Source organism: Phycodurus eques, chromosome 7, assembly GCF_024500275.1.
Source record: "Phycodurus eques isolate BA_2022a chromosome 7, UOR_Pequ_1.1, whole genome shotgun sequence".
NCBI classification, from domain to species: domain Eukaryota; kingdom Metazoa; phylum Chordata; class Actinopteri; order Syngnathiformes; family Syngnathidae; genus Phycodurus; species Phycodurus eques.
In genome coordinates, this window is record NC_084531.1 from 4,629,896 (window position 1) to 4,652,395 (window position 22,500).

At 42.1% G+C, this 22,500-nt stretch overlaps 2 protein-coding genes across 3 annotated transcripts in view; both read left to right on the forward strand.

Moving 5' to 3' along the window:
* The window catches only part of ywhae1 (tyrosine 3-monooxygenase/tryptophan 5-monooxygenase activation protein, epsilon polypeptide 1), a 20,397-nt gene extending 14,613 nt beyond the window's left edge, over nucleotides 1-5,784 (forward strand). Inside the window, exon 6 of the mRNA XM_061681473.1 lies at nucleotides 4,671-5,784. Coding sequence (XP_061537457.1) covers nucleotides 4,671-4,726 — 56 coding nt within the window. The 3' untranslated portion in view covers nucleotides 4,727-5,784. The remainder of the gene's footprint in view (nucleotides 1-4,670) is intronic.
* Nucleotides 5,785-10,557: 4,773 nt separating this feature from the next.
* LOC133404688 (unconventional myosin-Ic-like) overlaps nucleotides 10,558-22,500 on the forward strand; it is an 86,088-nt gene continuing 74,145 nt past the window's right edge. Inside the window, exons 1-2 of one of the 2 annotated variants that reach the window (XM_061680780.1) lie at nucleotides 10,558-10,642; nucleotides 10,796-11,034. In XM_061680780.1, the coding sequence (XP_061536764.1) occupies nucleotides 10,945-11,034 (90 nt within the window). In that variant the 5' untranslated portion in view covers nucleotides 10,558-10,642; nucleotides 10,796-10,944. Of the gene's footprint in view, nucleotides 10,643-10,795; nucleotides 11,035-19,185; nucleotides 19,369-22,500 lie in introns of those variants that run through there. The other variant, XM_061680782.1, reaches the window with a different exon arrangement.

Consider the following 22,500-nt stretch of genomic DNA (forward strand, 5'->3'; position numbering starts at 1 on the left):
GGAAAAGACTGATCAGCTAAAATTACTATTTTATACTAAAGGATCAAAATGACGGGAGCGTGCTGTGACTCCAGCAAAACTCTTAACATTTCCTTCTGACTTTCAGTTTTTAGGTCTGTGACTGTGAAAATCGTTAGGTGTAAGCCTAGCATTAGGAGACGTGAAAGAAGGCGTGTCTTTGATTGACAGCTGAATGTGCCAGGGAGGTGGGATTTTGAGAGAATTTAGCTCGTCTGGAAGCTGAAAGAATGTCACCATTCTTGACCATTTTGAAGCCTGATTTCACATACTTTGCAACTTTTTTTAATCCATTCATTCATTGTCCAGCTTGTTAAAAAGACTTTTCTGTGATGTGTCAAATTTACATTTTTTTGGTCGGTCTGGTGGCACTTGACATTTCTGCAGAAATTGGTAATAAAATGTAGTCTGTCATCTAAATCACAAGATCACGGCTTCAACTAGTAGCACACAATTATTTTTTTCATATTTTTATAGCGCATAATGTAAACATTCAGAGGACAGGGAGGAAAAGTGATTATTAGTATAATTTTCTTTGGTTTGAGCCTCTTTTGGCAGCAATAACTGCAACGAAGCGTTACTTGTAGTTTCAGTTCAAATGTGCATAATGATCAGGGTGAATTTTGGACCATTTCTTCTTTACAAAACTGTTGCAGTTCAGCAAAATTCCTTGGATGTCTGAAGTTATTAACTTTCTTGCGGGCATGCCACAGCATCTCAATCGGGTTGAGGTTAGGAGTTGGACTGGGCCACCCCAGAACACTCTTCTGAAGACATTTTGTTGTTGATTTGCTTCTGTGTTTTGGGTCATTGTTCTGTTGCAACACTCATCCTTATTTGAGCTTCAACTGTTGGACAGATGGGCTCAAGTTCTTCTACAAAATATTTTGATAAACTTGTGAGGTAAATTTTTCAATTGATGATGGCAAACTGTCCAGGCCTTGAGGTAGCAAAGGACAACCATTCCATGATGCTCCACCATGCTTCACAGTTGGGATAAGGTTTAGTTGTTGGTGTGTTCTGCTAATTTTCCTCCACACATGGTGTTGTGTGTTCCTCCTAAACAATTCAACTTTGGTTTTATGTGTCGACAAAATATTTTGCCTGTAGTGCTGTGGAACGTCAGTCCTCTTTGGCGAACTTAAAACGTGCAGCAATGTTTTTTTTTTTAGACTGCAACAGCTTCCTCCTCGCTCTCCCATGATCCCCATTCTCGATTTGTTTTACGTATGGTAAAGGTTGCCACTCCTTGGAAGAAAAGCAACAGTGCTAATCTTTCTCCATTTACAGACAATTTGTCTAACCATGGAGTGATGAACATCAAGAATTTTAGAAATATTTTTGTAACCTTTTCCAGACAGCCGTTCATAATCATGGGTCTTCTGAGAGCTCTTTTGAATGAGGCATAGTACACAGGCAATGTTTCTTGTTGTCCTGCGGCATAGCCCAAGAGCACTTGCGCTTGAGGGCTCGAGCTAATTGTCGGACAATCACCTGCAGGATTTTGGGGTAGACAACCATTTTCATTAATCACACCCAAGTCCACCATTACGCTGCAAACCACCATGTTGAACTGTTGGCATAATGGTTTTTGTTTTTTGTTTTAAATCAAATGCCATTATTTTCATGTAAGATGTAATGGTTCCAAAAAAGTTCCAACTTTTGCCTCATCAGTCCAAAGAATATTTCTCCAAAAGTCTTGATCACTTGGCAAAAATTACACAAGACTGTGTTTTTGTCAGCAGTGGTTTTCTCGTTGGGACGCTCGCCTTTTTTGTCCAGTATGGTTGAGTCGTGAACATTGGCCTTAACGTTTTAAATGTTTTTATTTAAGTGTGATATGTTAAAAAGCAAAAAAGGCATAAACTAAGAACGACATGACATCATGACAGTTGTAGAAGACATGTGCAGTAATGTTAATAATTTTAACTTTGCTGGTCTGCACTGAATAAACCCCCTCCCCTCTGCGTTTATATTACACTTTAAACGCAGCTGCAGTGATGAATGGTCATTCTCTGTCAAATATTTCAGACACTTGCGTTATTTCTGCAGTTAACTGACTGGCTTTTAAGTTGTTAGCTAACGCTATGCAAGATTGGCATAACTACATTGATGGAATTGCTAAGAAATGGACAAGCAGTAACTTCCGCTAGGGTACATCATTGGCAATGCAACAAATGAAAAGCATGCACTGAAGCACGTGGCATAGAGTAGGACTGAAATGAGAGACCTTTTGAGTCATTATTTATTTCACGTTGACAAACTTAACCTTTTGGAAAACCCCGCTCAGCCCACTCCTGTAATTGCCTGTAGCTCACTCCTTGATTGAATGGAGGCAGCGCTCCATGTAGTGGACAAACCATGCAAGAACATCATTCTGCACGACTCTTAACACTTAATAGTATTTACTGTTTTATGAGAAATTAACTTTCTATAAGCGTTTAAGCGGGAAAAATCCGGCCAATGTTCTGAAAAGGGCTAAACCGATAAATTACTTCGCCACTAATTATTTCCAAAGTATTTTGAATAATTTGTGCCAGAGGCCAAACTGTTTTCATCAATAAAGCCATGTGTTAACAGTTTTATGTAACATTAACTCATACAAGTATAAGCAGAAGTTAACGTTCTAATATTACATTCTAATTAGTACTTACTCATGAGAACCTTGCTGAATGTCGCCTAACTCTCAAATATACGTCGAGTCAATCACTGAAGTAAACACATTTTAATATAAACTCACTGAAACATTTTTAATCACAAATGACAAGCATATGGCAGATTTCCAGTCGGTGCCTAACGTTAGAGGCTACCCTTGTGGCCTCTTTCAAGCAGTGTTGCCACAGTTACCTTGAAAAAGTAACTTAGCTACTTTACTGATTACTTGATTTCAAAAGTAACTACCTTTAGAAAAAAGTAACTTTTTAGTTACTTTCAGCAGCTGTCAAGTGGCAGGAATATCACATATCCACAGTACAAAAAAGCAGTAGCTTAACTGTACCCATTACTTGGTAATGTACGCCACACAAGTTACAGAATTATTTCATCAACATGAATAAATGTGTAGTTCAAGCCACATTAAATGAGCAACTTAGAGCAGACTTGACTTGGCAAATAGCCACCTAAATCTAAACAAGCACACCATTCTCAGTACACTTCTTTAAAGACTCTTAACTGATGGATATAGATAGCTAGACAGTTAGCCAGCCAGAGACACAGACTGTATCAACCCTGCCGATTGTGTGGGGGTCCATGAAGGCAAGTGTGTGTGTGTGTGTGTGTGTGTGTGTGTGTGTGTGTGTGTGTGCGTGTGTGCGCATAGTGTACAACACACCTTAGTATTGTCCACTTTAGAGAAACTCGAAGTAGCGACTGTATTTCTAGTCTAAGTATGCCAATCCCTCGTCAGAGTCGTCCGTGTCCATTGTGTTTGCGCCGGTGGCTGCTTGGGTACACGTGCGAAAACGTGCAACACGTCACGTGATGTCATTGCCCCAGACGGCTCCGTTTATAAATATTTCGCCTTTTTTTCGATATTGTAGTTAGTCGTCGTGTGCATTTTAGTTATGGATAGTTAACTCATTCACTGCCAGCCGTTTCCTGAGCAGGGAACCCCTAGACTGCCAGGCAATTTCACTCATTTTTCAAGCCCTACAGAATATTGTGTACTGTGACTATGTAAACACCAAAACCACCAAAAGAAAGATGAGCCTCTTCTTTCATCAGAATAAAAATATGTTTGTCTCTAGCTTACACCGTTCTTTAGTAATCAGCAGTCAAATATAGGCTCATTTCAGGCAAATCTGCTTCTGGAGGAAAACAACTAAGCAAACAGCCTTTTTGTGAAAGCAGACACATCAAGCAGAACATTGACACCAATATTTTTTTTCTTTAGTGAAAATCTCAAACATCTCAACATAAAACAACACTGAAAAAGTACTTTTGACAGAAAAAAATCATTTACAAGTATAACTGTACAGAATTTACATCGGGCAAAAATGCATGAACCAAATGGGCCTCCCATTTTTCCCTCCAAATTCTCCTCCTCTACTGTTTTCTCAACAGTCCAGGTTTTATTACCTTGCTTATAAAATCTAGCGAAGTTTGATCCACATGGATTTTATTCTTTGGTGGCGGTGAATGGGATCTTGTGTGGTTGTCATTGTCCCTACTTCTCTTGAAGCACAACCTGTGTAGTTTAGAAACATAACTTACTAAAAAATACATTATTGAAATTGCTGTCGTGGGACGTGGAGAAAAAAAAAGCTTTCAATTACCGTATTTTCACGACCATAAGGCGCACCGTATTAAAAGGCGGAGTCTCTGTTACGGGGTCTATTTCTGTATTTAACACATACATAAGGCGCACCGTATTATACCGCACCGTATTATTGGACGCAGGCATGGCAAAACACACGATAGCTTAAAACTATAATGAACGGTTACTGTCTGTCGTAAACACGCCATGAAAACATCAGACAAGCTGTCTGCTCAACCAAACCTGTGTTGCAGATGGCAGAAAACGGTTGTGTGTAGCGTTTGACTTTGGCAATTTCACTTTATTATGTTGTTGTTGGATTTTAATGGCTTAGTGATCTGAAGGTGTTACCCGTTAGTGTTTGTTGCTGACATTACTTTGGTGTGTTGCGTTGCAGGAGAAGAACAGACCACAGAGGCACTGCAAGATGTGGAGGATGACGCACAGACTTAGAGAAGAAGACGTTGCCACTAACAGCCACAACTTGTGACCCCAAAAAAACCCATCCCACCCACCCACCTCACACTCCTTGACTTCCTTGTTTGTCCCACCCTCTTTTCTCTTCCGCCTCTTTTCCCTTCCCACTCTTCAGCCTCTGCTATTCCAGGACCCAACAGGGTCCTGGAGTTGATAAACTTGGTTTTCTGTCTTTTTTAAAATATATTAGTCCTTACACCATTGCAGAAGATACCACTTCATTCAGTCAGGAAATATAATGTTTGAGAGACAAAGAGGAACCCCCCCCCCCCTTTTTTTTTTTAAATTTGTTTTGGTTTGTTTTTTTTGGTCCTGGTACAAGCAGTTTTGTTACCTTTTGCTTTGTTTCTTTTATTCTTTTCCTCAATATTTTTATCAGTTGCTGGATGTATTGAGAATCTTTCTTAATGTAATTACAGAAATTAACTTTTATTACTGAAAATGTTGACTATTAGTTAATGGGAGTGATTTTATCTTTGTTTTTAGTGACTCAATGTAACTTTTTAATGGGCACACTTTGGAGAACTGCGTGTCTTTATTTTGTTAGTTTTTGAGAGGACGTTGGCAACATTTGCGATATCCAAGTGGGGCAAAGAAGTACTTCTACACCGTAGTTTCCCCCCCCCCCCCCTCTTCTGTTTAATGTAAGGTCTTTGGACTGTACATTGTGCTCAATACTGTAACAGTGCACATACGCCTGAAGGTTGCATTATCACTCGTTTAAATTAGGGGTACAAAAAAAGACAAGTATCAGTTTGGCCCCACTCCTTCGTAGACGGCCCAAAAAAATGATGGTTGTTAGCGCTTGCAAGTGTTCTTTTAGGCAGCTTTCCCCAACTTTTTACTAAAGCTTCTTTTGGTTCTGAGCATCTTTGACTGCAGGTTATTTTGCTGCTTTAGTTTTGCTGCATCGTGTAACTTGGAGCTGATTTGTACTACTGGATATCTGACTGGAGCCACAGACGGAATCTGTATTGTTCTTACTGAAACAAAGCATGGAATTAACATTAAACAATCTAAATTAAAGAGAACAATGTCTTCTTGTTACCTCATGGAATGGCAGTTTGGAAAATGTTTTTCTTTGTATCCGGCTTGGTGTTAGGTCACTCTTTCCCAAGCCAGTTTAAGCCACACACCCTTTTAACATCCTGACGGTTGTATTGCTTAAAACAAAATCTGCAGAAATGATGGATGCGCTCTGTGTGATGGTTTGTGCTTCAGATGTGACTACAAAAATGTCAGGAAAAGCCTTCTAGACTGGGGTTTCATCAGAGGCACTTTAAAGGGTGGCAGGTGTGCACTGCCATTTAGCAAGAGCAACACCCCCATTTATGAGGGTATCCACTTGTGCAACCACATTATCTCAGTTGTTTATTTTTACCTCCCCTTTGAAAAATATTTTTTCAAGGGGTTTGTACAGAAGCACGTCTGCGACCCTAGTGAGACTAAAGGGTACGGGAAAATGAATGAATGGTTGTAACATGAAACCTGAAGATGGCAGCAAGGTTCACCTCATCTTGGCTGGATAGTCGGTCTAAAACCATTCTGGTGGTGAGTGTGCTTTAGTAGGCCGTAACATTAAGTACCACAACATTGCATTCATTTCACTCCGGAGGCGGTTATTGTGGCTTTAAAGTTATCTAATTGCCGTCGTCGGACCTCCCTCAACTTCCTGTGGAAATTCTTTCAGCATACTTTACAAGTGTTGTCAAGTATCTGACCAAAGAAACAAAACGTGAGTGAAATAATACGAACTTCCTCTCCTGCATATACTGTACAGTCAATATAAATAGCCAAGGTTATTTTCAGGTGACATTTGTGAGATTTTCTCCACCCAGCTCCGCCCAAAGAGCTGAGTCTGCCTGTGGCATCAGGTTACAAGGACTGCAAATGTACAGAACAGAAAGCACTGGATCACCACCAACCTTACCTGCCTTCCAAATCATCATTTCATCATCCCATTGTAACAAAGTTGATGATGATGATGATCATAATAATTAATAATAACCTAATGTATAGGGCCTTCCAAGGAACCCAATGCTTAACCCTAACATACTACTTGTCAAATTTGCTTTTGACAGCAATGAAAAATATCAAATATTTATTTTGCCCTGAAATTAAATGAATTTTGTGAAAATATTCTAAAATGCATTTCTTTTGCACAGAAGCTACTAAATGGTGGAAATCTTGAAACTGTACATCATAAATGTGTATTTTTTATGACACAGGCTTGAAACTGTCCTAATAACTGTCTATTTCACCATTACATTTGAACAGGTTCCCACAGAAACATGCTGCTGTCGGTGTTTGAAGGGTCATGGGGGAATCTTGAAACAGTTGAGTAAAACAGCATAAGAATGATCATTCATATGAAATATTAAACACAAATATTTTGTGGTGTAAAACAAACGAAAGAAAAAACACTTACCCCTTACTCTGAAACATTGATTAAGGATATCAATTGTAATGTCAGACAGGCTACTACAATTGGAAAAGATTTGTAGTTGCCAATTTGAATTATTATGAGGATATTCTTTGCCCCAATCAAAATGTGCAGCAGTATGTAAGGGTTAACAATGACTGATCAGGTAATTAAAATGTCGTATATTCGGACCTCCACCAGTTGATGGCAGGCCGGCTTGACAGGGAACAGCAGTGTGATGGACGATCCTGGGAGAGGTCTGACAGCCAGGTGAGAGGCTTCTTATGGGGTTGACACCGAAGACGGAATCAGAGTGGTAAACTTCTCAAGATTATGCTGAGAAAGACAAGGTAAACAAAAAAAACAAAAAAATACCATTATAGGACCGATTATGGCTTTGTTCGTGTTTATGTATATCATATTTGTAAAAAGAAATTTGCTTTAGGCGGCACGGTGGCCGACTGGTTAGAGCGTCAGCCTCACAGTTCTGAGGACCCGGGTTCAATCCCTGGTCCCGCCTGCGTGGGTTTTCTCCGGGCACTCCGGTTTCCTCCCACATCCCAAAAACATGCATTATTTGGAGATTCTAAATTGCCCGTAGGTATGACTGTGAGTGCGAATGGTTGTTTGTTTCTATGTGCCCTGCGATTGGCTGGCAACCAGTTCAGGGTGTAACCCGCCTCCTGCCCGATGACAGCTGGGATAGGCTCCAGCACGCCCGCGACCCTAGTGAGGAGAAGCGGCTCAGAAAATAGATAGATGGATGGATATTTGGGGGGGGGTAAAACAGCCCCTCCTGCTGGATCATGTGGGACAATCCATATTTGCCACTGTATAGTATTCTTATCGCAAACTTAAAAAGAGCAAAAAGCATCCATTAACATGTCCTATTTAGTCTAGCTGAGATGATTATGAATTATCTGACAATTGATATGTATGCAACGTGTACTTTCAGTTGGATTATATTGGAAATATTCAATTCACTTCCATTTACTTTCACTCTCTTGAGCAACGAGTTTGTTTTTCTTGGCAGTCGAGTAACCACGATTTAAAAATAGATCTGGGAAGTGACACACGTCTGCTTCAAGGCAGAGCAACGTGCGCGTGCGCGTGAGAGAGCGAGAGAGAGAGAGCAAGAGACAATTCCCGTGGCTGTGTGTGTCAAGGCCACAGGTTTCCTGTTGATGCCAGGCTGTCAGGAATGCCTCTCGTCAGGGTCAGAGGTCGAAGGATGTCTGTAAATGTTATTTCCCCTCACCAACAGCATGCAGCATAGTGTGATTTGCAGTTGCATAACACATTTCCACATCTGGAAATAGAAATTGTGCACTTGAAACTTCACAAAGTATCAGTTCAAAAGAGCAGGTACATTGGAATATTTGGTATCTGAGTCTCATGATGAACATTCCAGGGATAGAAAAGAGTCACTTTCACATCCTCCACGCAAAGTGCCACAAAAGAGACCCTCGAGACCTCCGTACCTCCCTCTGCTGTTGTCAGACACTACCATGAAGAGGGCTGTGACGGCCTCCTCCTGGGGGCCAGTGTGGGCGCTTCGGTGGGGCTAGTGATGTCCCTGGCGGTTGGGTGGATCCGAGTTCCATAAAGGGACGGGAGGGGAAGCATGCAGGACAACTTTATCGAACGCTTTCTCTGCTTCAAGTGACATGATGATTGCTTTTAGATTTTTACGCTGTGACGTGCTTATTAAATTTAATAGACCTCTGACATTATTTGTGGAACTTCTACCTTAAATGAAACCTGTCTGGTCGTAGTGGATTATCGGCGGGAGTACCTTTTCAAGTCTTGTTGCAAGGGATTTGGAAATAATCTTGATATCTACATTAATCAGTGATAAGGGCCGACAATTAGCCGGGAGAGTGGGGTCTTTGCCTGATTTTAGTAGTAATTTAATTGAAGCTGTGTTCATATGGCTACTAATTTGACCTTTATCTTTTATCTCCTTGACTGTTCTGAAAAACAGTATTGGCCAGAAATGTTTAATGAATTTGACGGAAATTCCGTCCGCGCCAGGCGCTCGTCCTGATTGCATGTCTTCTAATGCATTATGTAATTCTGTCTTTAATTTCTGTATTTAATTGAGGAGTGTTTAGATCATTAATAAAAGTTTCAATTTCTTTTTGCTTTGGGTCGTTTGAAGATGCGTATAAGCTGCTATTATAATTGCAAAATATTTCATTTATTTCTAGCGGTGACTGTGTACAGCTGCCGTTTGAATCTTGAATGGCTTTAATTCAAGCTCATCCATGCTTTTATCTCAAGTAGACTTGCCTATTTTAAGTGTCTTCTGACTGGACTCCCTAAAAAGAACATTAAACAGCTGCAGTTAATTCAGAATGTTGCACCTCAGGTTTTGACCAGAACAAAGAGGTCAGAGCATATTACTCCAATTCTAAAGGCCTTAAACTGGCTCCCAGCTGGCTTTAGAATAGATTTTAAAGTTCTTCTTCTGGTCCAAAGCAAACATGGGGAAGCACCATTTAGCTATTATGCTGCACACAAATGGAGTAAGTCGCCAACTGAAGTGGCATCAGCCCCAAGTGTGCATGTTTTTAAGTCCAGGTTGGAAACTCGTCTTTTTTCCCATGCTTTTTAGAGCATTTCCACTTTTAAATTATATTTCTTGCACTGTACGCTGTTTAAATGTCTGTTTTAACTGTTTTTCTCTTTGTTTTTAAATGTTTTTAATCATGTAAAGCACATTGAGTTCCCTAGTGTATGAAATGCGCTATATAAATAAATTTGCTATGCTTTGCTTTGCTATAGAACTCTCTCCGCCCCACACCCCCGGAGCAACTCTCATATCGCTGATACTGTATGTGCATGTCAGTGGGTGTTTTCGTGTCAAGGCCCTCGTGAGACATATTGTCAGGCTCACGAAATACACTGCTATGAGAGCACAAGTCCTTTATTTGTTTTTACAAAGTGTTTGGTGCAAACGTGCTTCTGGCTCGCATGTCCAAAAGGACGCGTTAGTCGGTTCCGACTCATACACACACAGACGCACGCGTCAAGGAACACATACTCAATCTACTGGGCGGGTACTGGGAATGTCTAGGACAGGATACTAGTTCCAGGAGGAAACCCTTTTTTAAGACCAGTTTTGTGTGTGTGTGTGTGTGTGTGTGTTTGTCAGCGGTGCCATAAATTATCCAAAAGGAGCCAAGAGGAAATAGGATGAACTCCGTTCCCTGGTATTCTGGGCTCATATTTTTTCCTGCCGCCTTTAAAGCCCAATTCTAGCAGTGTCTTAAACGTATCTCTTCAATGCATAAACGTATCTTCCCATACACACCCAAAGCCCCGTAAGACTCACATCCTCTGCATGTGACATTCATCTTGAGCCAGGCCGAGCTCCACATCCTCCCTACGCTCGCAGAGTGCTCACATCCTCTCTGTCTGCCTGCAAAGGGAAGCTGGCCTCAGTGCGGCTCTCAACTCTGCAGAAGGTAACATGCCATCTCCAAATCTCTGCATTTACACTCACACTTTACAGACACTGATTTCTAGCCGACTTAAGCTTCTAATTGGAATAAAATGTTTTTACTCTTGTTATGCGGTGAGTTGACACTCCACTTGACATCTCCATTTCTGTTTTTCAGCCATCTCCTGGGATGCTCCTCTGATAGCATCTCTTCTTGAGTTGTGGATTTGGAAATTTGAGTCTGGGAATTATTATTTTCCTAGTGGAGGACACTTCGGCAACACAGATCAAGCATCGGGAGACAAGACGCACAGACGACAGGGAGCAATGATGGAACTCAGGATCCAGCTCATCCCGACAGGGGAAATCATCCTTTCTCCTGGGAAAAATGTGGAAGACTACTGCCACAACTGCAAGGTCAGTTCACACACCGCGGTCAGATTTGAGGCCAGCTCTCGTGTCAGAGCTTTCCTCTCGTCCTCCATTCCACTCACTTTTGTGCAGCAAAGTGGGGGCAAATGAAGGCTGACAAGGCGAAGTTTACACTGAGTTCATAGGGAAATACTTGCAGCGTGAGGCAGATACTTCCAGCATGTGATTTAAAGAGTTAACTAACTACTACAAGTTAAACAACAGCGCTGCTCGTCTGTACTTTGCCGTAACTGCCAACTGCCGACAAGCTTGGAAAATTGGGATGAGTGACAATAAAGGTGTAATTTCGCAGGTTAAAATACAGATACATTTGCTACCGTATATAAAATAAGTAAATTATTAAAGCAATTGTGCTCCTAACTACCCGTTCTTCATCAGAAGCTATTATTATAGAAGCACATACAGTATAAACTGCTACACCCAAATGCAATGAGCCAAATTGTATTGCATTGCTTTTAAATGAGAACATTTTCCATGTGACAGAAGGAAAAACTACACATATTGGCGATAGGCCCTTTTAATGGATTCTGGCTGAAAGAAACTAAACATCAGTAACTGCCGAGAGTGCTTTTTATGACTAGTCAAAATGTGAGGAACAGTGTAGGCACAAAACTGAAGAACTGGGTGGGGTAAAAAGCATCCATCCATCGATCTACTGTATTTTCTGTGCTGCTTATGCTGTTCAGGGTTGGGGGTTAGATGGAGCCTCTTCCAGATGACTCCCAGATGAAGTGAGAGGTGGGGTACATCCTGAATTAATCGCTACTGGTCAATCATAGGGCAATTATAATTTGGCACTGACTGGAAATTGATTCCGTGCCCCCCAGGTACTCTAGCCTCCCCCGCATATTCATAAGAGCACATACATGTGTCAGCCTCTGTGTCATCAAACAGCTTATGCTGCCTGAGGCCTGCACTGGTAGTGAAGTGCTACTGTACATGGTAGTGCCTTTCACTCAGATTTCGTGGGTTCAATTTCTGATTAGTGCCCCCAACACACAGCAACTGCTGGCCCCAAGCCCGGTTAGAAATTGGGTAGGTTGTGGCAGCAAAGGCATCTGGCATTTAAATGGTCCCAAGCTCATGCGAGTGACTCACTGAGGCGATCGATTCATGATGGGACAAGCCAAAAGTCACAACAACCGCCAAACATGTTAAGCATTAACCAATACGCAGGAAGGCATCGTTTCTGACAGCAGAGCATGAAAATGTTATGTTACTCTATGTCAGGTTGACAGAAGGAGTTTCCAGACTCAAGGCATTTTCCAGAATTTCATCATACAATTTCCATGCAGGAGTGAAATGACAGATACAACACTCCCATACATTTTGGCTTCAATAAAGAAAGTAATGTAAATACGGTATGCTCTTGGCACATTTGGGAAGACAAAAAAAAAAAAGGCGTTGACATTATCTCAGGAATGATGGGAGTGGGCTTTTAAAAATCACTGCCCCTGAGGTAAGATTAATTTTGAATGTACAGTGTAGGAATGTATGGTTGTTGAAGTGGACTCACTTGAGCTATTTAGAGACAGTTGGGGAGGTATGGAATGTACTGGAGCTCAGATGGGAGGAAACGACAAAGAAATTCCAGTACATTGCCTGATTTGTCTCTCTACATTCCTCTCGGGTCATACACCGTGTGTGTGTGTGTGTGTGTGTGTGTGTGTGTGTGTATGTGTGTGTGTGTGTGTGTGTGTGTGTGCGTGCGTGCGCGCTCTCGCTCGCTCGTGCGTGTGTGCCAGAGAGATCCCGTTGTTTCATGCTGAATCAATCACTCCTCCCTCTGGCAATGACAGTGTATTACAGTCCAGCAATGGTATTGATTGATTACCAGCTGACAACTGAGGTCACCTTCTCAGGGCAGGGCTGGACACTGGCTACATTATACTGTAGGCATACAGTGGCTACGGAAAGTATTCAGACCCCGTTAAATTTTTCACTCTTTGTTATATTGCACCATTCATTTTTTTCAACACCGCTTATCCTGGTTAAGGTCGCGGGGCGCTGGAGCCTATCCCAGCTGACTTCGGGCGTGAGCCAGACAACACCCTGAACTGGTCGCCAGTCAGTTGCAGGGCACATGTAGACACGGATAACCATTCGCACTCACATTCACACCGTCACTGAGTGGGAACTGAACCCACGCTGCCCGCACCAAAGTCAGGCGAGTGTACCGCTACACCATCAGTGACTATATTGCACCCATTTGCTAAAATAATTGAAGTACATTTTTTCCTCATTAATCTACACACAGCACTCCGTATTGACAGAAAAAGACAGAATTGTTTAAATTTTTGCAGATTAATTCAAAAAGAAAAACTGAAATATGACAAAGCCATAAGTATTCAGACCCTTTGCTCAGTATTTAGAAAAAACACCCTTTTCAGCGACTACAGCCATGAGTCTTTTTGGAAATGATGCAACAAGTTTTTCACACCTGGATTTGGGAATCATCTGCCATTCCTCCTCGCAGATCCTCTCCAGTTCTGTCAGGTTGGATGGTGAACGTTGGTGGGCAGCCGTTTTCAGGTCTCTCCAGAGATGCTCAATTGGGTTTAAGTCAGGGCTCTGGCTGGGCCATTCAAGAACAGTCACGGAGTTGTTCTGAAGCCACTCCTTCGTTATTTTAGCTGTGTGCTTAGGGTCATTGTCTTGTTGGAAGGTGAACCTTCGGCCAAATCTGAGGTCCTGAGCACTCTGGAGAAGGTTTTCGTCCGGGATATCACTGTACTTGGCCGCATTCATCTTTCCTTCGATTTCAACCAGTCGTCCTGCCTCTACAGCTGAAAAACATCCCCGTAGCATGATGCTGCCACCACCGTGCTTCACTGTTGGACTGTATTGGACAGGTGACGAGCAGTGCCTGGTTTTCTCCACACATACCACTTAGAATTAAGGCCAAAAAGTTATATTTTGGTCTCATCAGACCAGAGAATCTTATTTCTCACCATCTTGGAGTCCCTCAGGTGTTTTTTTTTTTAGCAAACTCTATGCAGGCTTTCATGTGTCTTGCACTAAGGAGAGGCTCCCTTTTTTTTTTCTCTCTTTCTTTTTTGTCCTGTTCGGCTGTTCGGTCAAGCAGAATGGAAAATCTGTATCCCTTTCACGTCGGAACAGTTTTACTGTGTCACAGTGGAGTTTTTAAGCTTCGGGGTGGTATTATAATTGAGGTTTATTGAGAATCAGACTTGATCAGTCGAACAGAACAAAGTTTCTCGAAAAAAGAGAGAAACAAAGACAAAAGACAAAGCGCTAATTGTAAACAGGATGAGAGAAGTAAATCATTACATTATCTACAACAATGAAACATTAAATATGAGTGTTGCATAGGGCTGTAGTGCTACACCCTGTGAGGGAAGTACAGGACAAGATAGAACAGGACAAGGACAGGAGAAGAAGCATGCAGGACAAGGGTCGTGAACCCGACTGTACAACAAGTGCGGTGGCATGAATTATAAAAGTCTACAGGACGAGAGTATAAGTGAGGGGATACACACGCGATTTGTAAGTATGTGCGTGACCCCCACACCCAGTGAAAGAGTCCTACGGGTGTGTGTCTGTGAATACGCGCAAGTGAATTGATACCATTTTACATGCACAAAGACTGACAGAAGTGTCCTGTAATTGCTGTGGTCGCACCGCGGCGGCTGAGGACCCCACCCAATCAATCGAGGGCCCAACACCAAGCAATCATCCAGCCCGGGGTTCCTGGCCTCAGGAGCACCGCCATGCAAGTAAGTGAGACCCACCTCCCCCTCTGTTACTATGACTGCCAGGTCCCCGACTGACATGGCAATGAGGCGAGTTTCATTATTTGTTGTAGAGCTTTCCAGTCATTTAGGGCAGAAAATTGAAAAGACGATCAACCAAAAGTAGTCCAGACTTTGGGAACGAAGAGGTTAATAAAACTACTGGAATGGAGAGTGCGAGTGGTGGTATGCATGGTGAGCAAAGAGCGAAGATATACTCTAGGGGTCTTGCTCCAATGGCCGTTTTATAGATAAACATGGACCAGTGAATTTTTCTGCATGAGTGAAGGGAAGGCCAGTTAACCAGCAAGTATAGTTCACACTGGTGTGTGTTAAAGGGTTCACCGGTGACAAAGCGGATGGGAGCGTGGTGTATGGTCTATTGCTTATTGAGAGTTTCTCAATACATCTCCGTAATCTATAGGATTGGGAGGAAAGTCATTTTAACAAGAAGCAATTTAGCGGAACATGTTAGTAAGGATTTATTTCAGTAGAGAGAGCCTAATTAGCTTATTTTTTTTTGCTTTTTTGAGAGAAGTGTATTGATGTGAGTTTCAAATGTAAGTGTCGAGCCAGATTCCTATGTACTGTATTTTCACAACCATAGGACGCACTGTATTAAAAAGCAGTCTCAGTTACGGGGTCTATTTCTGCACTTAACACATACATAAGGCGCACCGTATTATTGGGCGCAGGCATGGTAAAACATATGCTATCTTAAAACATACGGTAGCATGCATGCACGCTAAAACATTTTTAAAAAAAGGCAGCGCGAGCAAAACTGTGTTCGGTTGTACTTTATTGAAGTATTTAACAATGTACTCACGTTATCCATCCATCCATTTTCTGAGCCGCTTATCCTCACAAGGGTCGCGGGAGTGCTGGAGCCTATCCCAGCTATCAACGGGCAGGAGGCGGGTTACACCCTGAACTGGTTGCCAGCCAATCGCAGGGCACATAGAAACAAACAACCATTCGCACTCACATTCACACCTACGGGCAATTTAGAGTCTTCCATTTCATTAAACTACATTGTTGAAGAAGCATACAACAACACTTGTTAGATATGGATGAGAAGTGCAATCAGAAAAAATTAAAAATATAGTGTATGCAACACAGCCAACCTCAAAGATGCACTGGACCTCATGCGTCTTTATGCATGTGACTAAATACAGCACGCACGTTATTTTTTGATCAATCCTCATCCACAAATCCATCCAACTCATCCTCTGTATCCGAAATGAACAGCTGGGCAAGTTCTCCAACAAACACGCCAGGTTCCCTCTAGTCATTGTCAGAATCAATCTCGTTGCCGGGGGGCTGTTCAGCAATGATGCCGGCTTTCGCGAAAGCTCGGACAACAATCAAAGCAGATACCTTAGCCCAATCATCCACAATCCATTCACATATGGTGGTGTAACTCGCTTGGCACTGCCTCCCAGTTTTAGTTGCACTTGTTTTATCACAGCGGCTGTGAGATGGGCGCGCATGGAGTCACAGATCAACAGGGACGGTGACGCGTGGAAAAAAACATCCAGTCTCTTTACGTACACCTCACTCAGCCACTCTCTCATTTTCTCCTCGTCCATCCAGCCCTTTTGATTGGCCTTAACGATGACTTCGGCTGGAAACCTTTCTTTAGGCAGCGTCTTCCTCTTAAAAATCACCATAGGTGGCAGTTTCTGTCCATTACCATGGCAAACAAGCACAACAGTAAAAGCCGACTTCTCGTGCCCCGTTGTACGTATCGCTACCGTGGTGGTCCCATTCTTCACTACAGTGTGGTTAGCCGGGATGTCGAAAGTGAGCGAATGTGGTTGGTCTGGATGTGTTTGTCGGCAATTGTTTTACTGCAGTAGGAGCGGAAGATGGCCAGCTTCTCCTTGTAATCTGCTGGAAGTTGCTGCGCTACGGTAGTCCTTGCCCGGATGGATAGATGGCCTTTCATAAAACATAAGCACCAAGACGGACCTCCTTGAAAATGTTAGATTTTCATTTCTTCTCCAAGCGTTATTGCCCTCTGTCGAATGGTGACTGTAGAGACGCTTCTCCCGGCTGTTCTTTGATCCTTAATCCATTGCTCGAGTTGGTCTTCCAAATCGGGCCACTTCGCTTTGTTTCCGCGGAAACTCAGCTTTGTCTTCTTGACTTGGCAAAGCTCGTTTTCCTGCTTCCTCCACTTGCGTACCATGGATTCGTTGATCTTGAATTCTCTCGCGGTTGCTCGATTCCCATGTTCCTCTGCGTAACTGACAGCTTGCAGTTTAAACTGCGCTTCGTAAGCGTGTCTCTTCGTAGGTGCCATTTTCGGGGGTCCTTAGCCAAACTGATGTTGTTTTGCACAATCCACATACCGGCGCTATATACCTACTGGGGGCATGCCTTTAGCATCCTCCTTCACGTTCACCCTTCCCCCTTTACGTCCGCATGCTGTAATCAGTCACGTCCGCCTTTCCTCTATGTAAGCAGCGTGTCGGCAGAAAATGGTCCCAGTCAGTCAAGCGGAGCGCTCATCACACAACAACATTTATAGATTTTGGAACCCGGTGCACACATAAGGCGCACCGCATTATAAGGCGCCCCGTCCATTTTGGAGAAAATTTAAGACTTTTAAGTGCGCCTTATGGTCGTGAAAATACAGTATTTGATTTGAAGCACGTGACGAACTGAACAGCAGAACCATTAGGAGACAGAATATTGCTGAGGTGTTTGATTTAAGGGAGGTTTCTATTGAAGATCATATGTTTAGTTTTCCTTATGTTCAGTGGTAACTGTAGACTGGAAAGAGCATTTTGAGTGCTAGTAAAACTTGTCTGAAGCGTAGACAGGGCAGTGTGGAGAGAGGAGCTAGAAGTATCAATTTTGTTGTTGGCATACAAATGGGCAAGAGAGTTACCAATATCATGGGTTATATGATTGATGTAAATATTGAAAAGTGTTGGACCAAGTATAGAACTCCGTGGTACACCTTTGATAATTGATAATGGGCCCAAAAGAAGACCCTCCACCTTCACTGATCGTGTGTGCTCAGAACAGTAGCTCTTTATCCTTTCATTTAATCATCCATCTATCTCTTTTCTCTTTTCTATATTTCCCCCGTTTTATAAAACCCCGTGATCTCAATCAATCAAAACCTCAACCGTGGTTGACTTTACTTCTGTTTTGTTTTTTACATTGTGTCGTCATCTGCGCAGTATGGAAAAAGTAACAAGCCTATTTTGACAAATTAAGCAGTAGAAAGTACAGATAAGGTGAAACCCCAGATTATTATTATTTTTTTTAAAATAAAAACTTATTCTCTGTTACAAACTCACCTCATTGTTGTTTTTGTGCTCAGGCCAAAACAATAACAGCCATGTGGTGGCATCTCGGTGCCAAGGTACTGTTGAAGTGAGTTGAGGAGTTTCAGTCAAACAAAAGTTGTCCTTTGCCACCATCTTGTGGCATTTATAAGCCATTACAATACAATATCAGCCTTTTGGAGGGGGGTGTCAGTTACTCAAGATTTTTGCTATTCACGTCAGGGCTCAATCCCTATTCCTAGTGAATAGCGGGCAGGCTTGAACTGTATCTGTTTTCAAATGTAGGGAGTAAAAGTCAAAAGTCATTGAAAAATAAATCTATGGTAGTAACGACGTACAGTGTGTATTTCGTTACTACCCACCACTGCATATAAACATTCATTTTCATAGCAAAGTATCAACAGAAACCACTACAAACCCAGACGCATGACAGGCACATAATGTCCCAAAAATGAAGAGTAAAATTGTCTCCACTGGTCATTTTCATGCTGGTCGTTCAGCTAGCATCTGCTTGGTCAATTTAATTTGACCATTTATTTTGTCACAATCAGTTCAATTTACAGTTATCATTACAACTTTCCCTCCTTGTTTGTTTTGAATATAGATTCATATTTTGTAGGGAATTTCAGTTGACCTCCAAATACTAATTTTGGTGTACGGTATTCGAGTTTGGCGCTTCCACAGTAATGACGACCGGGTCGATGAACGCAACGTCAGAGGACAGCAGTACAGCACTGTGGACAACACTACTTAAAAGGCTGCCGAGTGTTTGTACTTTAAACAATGACGACATGGCGCCGGGTTCTTTAAAAATAAACCCTCACGCGTTCAATGGTTTCTGTTATCCACGCGTTAGCCGCCGTGGGATGGGTTCTGTCCGAATTTCCTGCTTTAGCCCCTTACCTTTAGTGAAAGAGATGGAGGGTGGGCACATTTCTATTTACATCGAGGGTTTGGGGGGAAGTTCTGACGAAATCGCCATGTTTTATTTTTTCATCACAGCAGAACTTATCACAACACCTCTGAGTTATTTATGCGACTTGAAGTGAGGGTGTGTGTGCGCGAGAGAGGGAGAGTGTGGCGGAGCCGGTGTGGGAATGGGTGTGGGAGCGGTGGGAGGGTCAGGAGGAAGCCGCCGGCAGCGCTGACAGACACCAGGCACCGCAGCGACACACTCAACGCCGAACTGGACTGATTTTTGGTCGCGCTTCTGCCTTCGAGGGAACCAACAAGAACGTCAACTCATTTGACCTCAATTGTTTAAGGTACGTCATGGACACGCGTGGCACAAAACTCAAATTAGCAACAGCAACAAAAAAAAAAAAACAGTGCCCTCGTGCGTTGTCGCTGGGTTACGTTAAACGTTAACTTTTGCGAACGTTTCCTGCTTCGTGGGGAAAAGGAGTTGCCTCTTCAAGCACACGTTCAAATGTGGCATTTTGGAAGCGGTTTCGCTTGATTTATTGTGTTGCGTTTGTAAGTTGAATGAGCGACACGGGGAGGAAACGCTGTGCCAAACGCCGTTTAAAATGTAGCATTTTGAACATGTAGCATTGAAAGGCGCGCTATGGGCTGATAATAAGTCAGTCGGAATCACTGTTTTCGTTTGGCACGAATCTAAGACATCCACATTAAAACCCCTTTGAAGTTATTCAAACGTTCATTCATAACGTCATTGCTGCTTCTTTAACTGTGGCTTCGTCTGCAGCGTCATCACCAAGTGACTCAGAAAATCTTTATTCAGCTACGCAAATAATTAGCAGATTCCTGGTGGAGTTATGAGTCTAGTTAAACAACTAAAACCAAATTGGTTTATAATTTTGCTGGCATGGACTATATAATGTAGAAAACATACACTTGAGTTCCCCTTCAGTGAATGCCATTTCAGTGTGGCATGTAGCCTTGGTTGTCTTCTTATGGAGCCAGACAGAGACGCATTTATAAGGCCGTTAAGAAGCAACAAACCTCACCAAATGGCTTCGTTTGTGTATTTTTTGCTTCTCGAGTGTCAATCTGTTGTGTGTGTCTGAGTGGTTTGTGAAAACAAGCAAAGCAGCTGCCATCTGCGGTGCAACCTGTTTGAACCCAAATGTATGCCACTGCTTTAAAATAGAAATATAAAAATCTGCATATTATTATACATATTTTACATAGCCAATCCCACCACACTTCAGTTGTACAGCCGGTTCACAACCCTTGTCCTATCCTTCCCTCACAGGGTGTAGCATTACTGCCTACACAACACTCATATCTAATGTTTCATTGTTCCAACTATATAATGATTTACTTTTCTCATCTTGATTATAGTAAGTGCTTTGTCTTTTGTCTTCTTTTCTCATGACCCTCTAGAAACTTTGTTCTGTTCGACTGATCGACTCAGATTCTCAATAAATATCCATTATAATACTAAGAAACCACAGCAGCATCTTAAAAATTCCACTGTGACACAGTAAAACTGTTCAGGCATAAAAGTAAAACTAACAGCCGAACAGGACAAAAAAAAAAAAAAATAATAATCTGCATAGTGTCTGTAAAACGACCTACTGTAAAGAGGATCCCCGAATATTAACAGTTTGGCATTTGCAAATTCACCTATTCATGTACTTATTTATGGAACTTTGTTGGGATTTAGGGAACCTTTTAGGGGGCCTTTGTTGTTCGCAGAAATATTCACGATTTGATTTAACGTGGCAAAAAAAGTCAGAAAATATCTATTTTTATTTTTGTGGCAAAATACTGTTTGTATTATGTATGATATTTATTGTAGCATCACTTTAATTGAGACAACGAACAGTTACTGTTGGTCGTACCCACACGAAAAATTATAAAAGTAGTTTGTCTACTCAATCAAACTTTTGTGGCAGAAGGCTGAAGATGAAAGTTCTTCCTACACACACGCCTACTCGCTCTCTTATCCAGTCACAAATCTAACGGCAGCCATGTTCGAGTTGTAATCTCAGCACTTTCTTCCAGTTCTGGTGAAAGCGAAGGGGGCCACGACAAAGCAACCATAGGACTTTAAATGTCTACAAAATGTCTTTTTTTTTTTTTTTTTTTAAACACAGAATGTCACCACAGAACCACCAAAGATTACAATATTCATATTTCTGGGTTTGGAAACATATAGCGGCTTGACATTCCGCGGGAGAGGCTAGTTAAGATGGTGGCACCCATCTGGGATAGTCCTCTGTGGTCAATCTGTTTGGAACAGCTGACTTGTTGCCTCAAGGTCATATGGAGGGCAGGATTTCTTACATTGAGGGCCTGCCTGCAGCTGCCACCTGGAACTAGGATGACAGGCAGTCGGCTGCAAATGTGATATAATCCTCTTTAAATGACAGTCACTGCTTGGAGATGATCGGCGGCAAAGCAGGACTGTGTGCCACTGACAAGAATGATGCAGTTTTGATCTGAAAGGACGTCTAATGTATCACAGTCAGCAGCTGTTTGAACAAAACACCCTGTTAAATATTCTGGCTAATCTCAGTGACTAAAGTGAGATTATTCGGCACTAAACAACGCGGCATGTGTGCTTGTCAATACCGTCTTCCAAAGTTTTTTCCCTTCTGGTGAGGTTTGTTTCTATTGGGTTGCGCTGGCACAGAGGCTGATTTTTCTTTCCTTCCATTGCCTCTTAGGGCTTTTTTGCAATCTCAATGTGCTGGTTTTTGGTGATATTTTTGGTCTGTGAAAAAGTTGTGGTTTAGCCCGGATGTTGGCCCACTTCTACACAGTAAGCTATGTATTTCAATGTAAGCACTATAACAATGTCTAGGATTATTGTTTTTTTCTTGTTGTATTATTTTTTGTAAGATTATGATAATGTTAAAATTATTAATTAGAAAAGCATCTCATTTATCACACTTCTTATACAAGATAAATGTTCTGTAGCTGACTCAGTTTCTCAGGTCCTGAGTTTATCACAGTACAGACATACGACTTTTCAAGGTTACAAACGGTACGCAACGAACCTGTTTGTGCAGTGGCATAAGAATATGTTGGCCCAAGGTGGCATGCTGAGTTACCGCTGTAATGATTGTTTTGTCATTTGATTATTTTACATGAATGACCAAGAAGCGTTTTTCATACAAATATTTAGTGTAATTATGATTTTACTACTGCATTAGTGTATGTTAGTGACAAACTACAGTGCGTCCTAATTGTCGAATTCAGGAATGGAATGCTGTTGTAAACCGGGGATCCTCTGTACCCATCCATCCATCCATCCATCGTACCACTTATCCTCACTAGGGTCGCAGGTAAACTGGATCCTATCCCAGCTGACTTTGAGCGAGAGGTGGGATAATTTAGAGACTTCACTTAACCAAGCATGCCTGTTTTTGGAATATGTGAGGAAACCGGAGTACCCAAATAAAACCCACGCATGCACGATGAGA